General features: G+C 34.8%; 1 protein-coding gene across 1 annotated transcript; it reads right to left on the reverse strand.

Annotated features, from left to right (window-relative positions):
* Positions 1-4,464: 4,464 nt before the first annotated feature.
* On the reverse strand, positions 4,465-6,272 carry LOC25500973 (scopoletin glucosyltransferase). Its single transcript, XM_013589510.3, has one exon. It carries the CDS (start codon positions 6,148-6,150, stop codon positions 4,681-4,683), a length of 1,470 nt encoding a protein of 489 aa, XP_013444964.2. The 5' UTR covers positions 6,151-6,272; the 3' UTR covers positions 4,465-4,680.

Below are 6,272 nucleotides of genomic sequence, written 5' to 3' on the forward strand. Positions count from 1 at the left end.
AGTATATTCCGTTCTACAATTGTTTTACACATGAATATAATGATATGGTTTTTTTTGTTGAAAGAATGTATATAATGATATGTTGTAACATTAATTAATGAATATATAAACGTATCTTGTTATATTCTTTAATTGATGTGTCAATATATTATTGAATGTATGTGTAAAATAAGTGTACACCGATGAAATATACTAGTTAAACTCATACGAATTTAATTTTTTTTCCTTCTCATAGAAAAAACAACAAGTTTACTTTCTTATAAATATATTTAGCATGCAATATTAGTTTATGCTAAATTCAATTTCTTTTAATTATTTAAAAGTTAATTTTTTCAACGATTTTTCGAAAATGTTCTCTTACATCATTTTAGGATGAGTTGTTCGAAAGAATCCGAGTTTAATTTTTGAAAGGAATAATTTTTTATTCGATTTTACTTACCTTCGGACTAAACTCCGGATTAGTAGGACCTATGTATTTCCCATAGAAACTGAAGGATTAACGCAGAAAAAAAAAAAAGGGTTCTATTACAAAAAAGAAAAACTAGAGTTTTTAAATACGATTTTTTTCTTAAACTATGAATTTTTAATATGAACCATAGTTTAAAAACTCGGTTCTCCCATCGACTCGACATGGGTACTGAGTCACTGGATCAATGGTTGAACCATTGAGTCATTTGTTAATCAGCATTACTGGACTGAATCAACTCGGATAACTCGGTTAGATAACTTGATCTTGAGATTAAATTTATATAGATATTTAGCCGAATTGAATCGGTGACTCGATCACTTTAAAAACTAAAATTATGACACATGTAAAATAAAAATAAAGATCCAACAATAATAATTTCATAGACTAGTTGCTCAAATTCAAAACATAACCATAACTCAAAATACAACTCAAAATTCAAATTCATAGGCTACTACGTTTAAATAAAATATTTGACCATACCATTATACAGGTTTATATTGATGGTGTTTTGTTTTCTTTTTAAGGATATTGATGGTGTTTTTTTAATCCTTAACAAAAATTGATGGTGCTTTAATAACTAAATAAACAAATTGAGGCGATGATTTCAATTTCTATTCAAAAGTATGAAAATCTTTTGTCTACTAACTTTGTTTTGCAAAAACCATTCCTTGTAGATGAAGTCATCCCAACAATCATAGATTCCTCCACCAACAGGTTACTTACTATGATTCCCTCATCAAAAGAAATCAAAGATGCTGTTTTTGATCTCAACAACAACAGTGCTCCTGGTCCAGATGGTTTTGGTGCAGTATTCTTCCAAACTCACTGGGAAATTGTCAACAAAGATGTCATTGTTGTTGTCACTCAATTCTTTCATTCTGGTTGGCTTCCTAACAATTTTAATGCTAATTCCTTGATCCTAATTCTCAAGAACCCTAATGCAGGTACCATTGATCAGTTTAGACCCATTGCTCTTGCGAATTTTAAGTTTAAGATTATTACAAAGGTTCTAGCTGACAGACTGGCCAAAATCTTACCTAGTATTATTTCTAAAGAACAAAGAGGCTTCATTAGAGGCAGGAACATTAAAGATTGCATTGATTTGGCTTCTGAAGCAGTTAATGTTCTTGACAACAAGTGCTTTGGTGGGAATATTGCAATGAAGATAGACATCTCAAAAGCTTTTCATACCCTTAATTGGGATTTTCTGATTGCAGTTTTGAAAAAGTTTGGTTTTAATCAAGTTTTCTGTGATTGGATACTTACCATTCTCAACTTAGCCAACATCTCAATTTGTATTAATGGCAGGCAAGAAGGATACTTCAAGTGCAAAAGAGGAGTCAAACAAGGAGATCCACTGTCTCCTCTCTTATTCTGCATTGCAGAAGAAGTCCTTAGTAGAGGAATTACTAAATTGGTGGAGGAAGGGAAGGTTGATCTTATTAGTGCTTCCAGGAATGCTAAAATTCCATCACATTGTCTCTATGTAGATGATATAATGGTGTATTGTAAGGGAAAGATGTCTAGTCTTGTGGCTTTGAAAGAACTGTTTACTTCCTATGCTAATTGTTCTGGCCAAGCGATTAATTTGAGGAAATCTTCTATCTATTATGGTGGTATAAATCATGATAAGTTGCTATGTATTGTGAAATTCTTAGATTTCTCTAATGGTTCTTTACCATTCACTTTTTAGGGGTTCCCATTGCATCCACGTTCATATTTCATATTTCCTCTATGCATCCACGTTCTCTCTCCTAGGAGATTACACTGTTGCTGCTACACAACGGACAATTGCTTCCTCTCATTCATTGACACACAGTTTATTCCCAAAATCCCCATTTTAATTCCAACATTTTTTCATTTAAAATTTCTTTCATTTCTTAAAATTCCGCACAAAATTTAATTGTTAGGTTAATTATGCATGTTAACACAGTTATTGCTAGATTGGATGAAATTAACAGGTGTTGCTAAAAAGAATATCACTCAACATTTTCAAAGATTTCTTGGATTTGAAATTCGTTTACCGTCGTCATAGAAAATAAATCAAGATGAAACTAAAATTGTAATACTTGCATTTGAGATGTAATTTGCAATTCAAAACTCTTCTTAGAATATGGTAATTTGGGAGGTGATCGCGGTAGTTGAGTGCACCAAGGAAGGTAGAAGAAAGAATGAAAAATTATTCCATGTGTGACGTACATCAAAAGATCTGGTATAACAACATGATTTGATGGTTTTTATTCATGATTCACCATGAACCACATGGTTGGTGGTTCACCCTAGACGTCACCTTACATAAGTAGTGTATGTTTGCAACAATATTATTAAATATCTCTATATATATATATATTGAGAGAGACCATCACCAACAGTGTCGGCTTCCGATTGCCTATTTTAATTCAATTATTCTATGACACGTATGTTTGTTTCTCTCTCCAATTTTTCATTTCAAATGTTTAACATGTTCTTCTTCCATAGACAACAACCGCTTTACCTTACTTAGTTCCACGGTATCTTCCACTCCGGTTAAAACAAATCACGTTCATCGCCTCTCCCACTCGTCGCTGCCGTTTCTTCGTCTTGCTTCCTCATTTTTGTGGATTTAACTAAAATCCAAACCAGACAACGTTTATGTGTGGTGACAGTCCGTCATATCACATTTTTAGAGTCTTTTTAATTAAATTTTTATTCTAGTTTTATTAATTTAGTACTTAATTTAGAGTCATTTTAAATAAATTATCATTTTCTTATTATTGAGTCAACTAGTGTATTATTACTATTATTATTGGTCAATTAGTGGCTAGTAAAGAGAATGAAACAAAAACATGGTTTTACAATGAATGTGATTGGCCAAGGAATATGATAACAAGTTGAAACAAAAGAAAAAGACCACACAAAGTAGCATGGAGGCGCATGAGTAGAATTAATTGGGCTTTGACCAAAACTTCATGATGTTGACCCAAGAGAAAAAACGTAACATGCTTGTTGAAAAAGAAAACAACTAGTTCACAAGATTCACGTTTTGATTCACAAGATATATATAAATTCCAAACCAATTTAATTGCATCTCATTTACATTTTATGCATCAAATTCAGCTGTCTATGACAACCCATAAATTTATTACATCCTTTATTTTAACGAACTTGCTAAGTAGAAATTAACAACGGTCTTCGTGGATACGAACTTTATTACTACTTCGATAACTTTTGGTATACTTGCCAAATATCTATCAATGTGCTCCCACATTTGTAATGTTCCCACCACCAAAAGTGTATGTCTTTGTTCCTCTCATCTCAATTGTCATCATATTATTTATCACATTTCCTTTGCTGTAGTTAGGTGTCGCCTTTCCTTTGTCGTCGTTCGTCGTCACCGTTCCTTTGTCGTCGTTAGTGAGTTGTGTTATTCGTCACCGTTCCTTTTTCTGTTATTTGTCACCGCTGTTTCATTACAAAACCTCTCGTCGTCACCGCCGTAGAGACTGAGTTGCACTCCAACTCTCCGACTATGAATCAGTTGCCACAAATTGAAAGTCTTTGTTCTCTTCCATCTCCTCTCCCTTCATTTTCTACTATAATATTCACGATCAGAATTTTTTAAGAGTGTTTGTTCTGAATGGAGGACGGGAGAATAGCTAGAATGCATGGATAGAGTCTGGTTTTTGGTTGGAATCCCTTGTTAAATGATATTTAGCAAGACAAAGAAAGTCATAACTTAAACAGTAGCTTTCGTGTAAATTTCGCGAGATTCATTCTCGCTATATATAGCATTGCTCTATGTTAATTCTTTCGTAAGTTATGAAACAAAAGTTTCTATTTTAACACATGTTTTATTTTTCGTTTAAATTGATTTAGGTGATTACAAGTAAGTGCTTTTTTAATAGAATCCTTTGCATGTATATCATAGTGAGACCTACTTTGACACCGGTAAACCATAAAGCCTAAAATGATAAAATAAATTAAATGAAGGGAAACAATGGAATAAAAGAAATCACTCAAAGATATGTGTATTCCCTTTATTATACATAAGATAAGATATAAGATATAATACATTTTGACATGTACTATTTATTTTTGCAACAAATATTATCAACATAAATTAATATATATATATATATATATATATATATATATATATAACATTCAACACAAATTTTCAATGCGGGGATGGGTTTCAAATTAGTTGAATATACATAATAATAAGATTTGAATTATTCAAGTGGTTTGCGGTCTCTCAATCTTTGAAGATCGTCAATCAAAGTCAACAAATTGTTATGAGAAGACCCGCCTTCTTGAACAGCTTGTGCAGCCTTTCTCCCAAACTCTTGAGCACGTCGTCTGATTTCCTTTGCTTCATCACCATCGTCCATCAATCTCCTCACAGCTTTTTCTATACTATGTCTACTCACCACTTTCTCTTTTTCTTGAAAACCATGTAGAGCCCACTCTGATGCACCAACCTCCACCCCAATCCCTCGCACAACACTTATGAGTTTTTCATTATAGAATTGTTCTCCTCGCACTGGCCACGTAATCATCGGAATCCCTGCACTAACCGCCTCAGCGGTGGAGTTCCACCCGCAATGTGTCATGAATGCGCCCACAACAGTGTGGCTTAAAATCATTACTTGTGGGGCCCACCCCCTAATGATAAAACCTTTCTTATTTCCAATATTTCTCTCTTCGAATCCTTTTGGCAACCACTTTTCTTTCTCCTCTTCACTCTCATCTTCTTTCCCCTTCTTCTCAGGAACAACCCATACAAATTCGTGACCTGAATTTTCTATTCCGCTCGCAATCTCATAAAGTTGTTTATCAGAGAAATAAGAGATACTCCCAAAACATATGTATAACACTGAATTTTCTTCCTTTGAATTGAGCCAACTTAGACACTCTTGGGCACTAACCACACTCTCATTTCCCCTCATGGATTTCTCTTCAAAAGTTTTGCGAATAAGACTAGCTGGACCAAGATGCCAAGCCTTATAACCCATGGTTTTCTCATGGTATTTGATGCAATCTTCACCATCAAGTTCAGCAAAGCTGTTAATGATGAGTCCCTTACTTTTACGGATTGTCTCAAGCATCCTTTCCTCATATGCGATGAATATCTTTGGTGGTGTTGAGCAAAAGGTGATAGAATGAGGAAAGTCTGGAACAACGAACGAACTCGAACTTGAATTCTTGCCAGGATAAGAACGGTTTATTCTTAGGGATTCTATAAGGGATACTGTAAAGAGAGAGTATCCGGTGAAGGCAATGGTGGAGATATGAGGCTTATTGGTCAAGTCATTAATCCAAGGGTATACACAGTCGGCAATGATGTAGTCAGGTTCATCCTTCTCCACAAATTCTCTAATGGGTTCATGGAGGAGCATTGCACCTTTGCATATCTTGGCCATGGTGGCAGGGTCATCGGTGGAGGACAATGATTCAACTCCGTCGGAGAGGTCGACTTGCTGGGAGGGGAAGTCGATGGTGTGAAGGCGGAGGAAGAACGGATCGACAGAGGAGAGAGATTTGGTAAAGAAATGAGCATTGGAGGGAGTGGTGATGATCGTGACTTGTTGGCCATGGGATGCAAACAGAGCTGCTATGTCACCCAAAGGAATCATATGACCAGGTGATAGAAATGGAAGCATGTGAAGTTTCAAAGGCCGTTCGACTTCAACACCTTCCATTGCTGCTGAATTTTTTTTGAGGGGAAATAATTGCTGATCAATTTTCTCTAGTACTATTTAGGGAGCCCTACTATTTATTATTGAATTATGTCTGCACGAGGCCACGAGGCACGAGATTATGT

Source organism: Medicago truncatula, chromosome 8 (assembly GCF_003473485.1).
Source record: "Medicago truncatula cultivar Jemalong A17 chromosome 8, MtrunA17r5.0-ANR, whole genome shotgun sequence".
NCBI classification, from domain to species: domain Eukaryota; kingdom Viridiplantae; phylum Streptophyta; class Magnoliopsida; order Fabales; family Fabaceae; genus Medicago; species Medicago truncatula.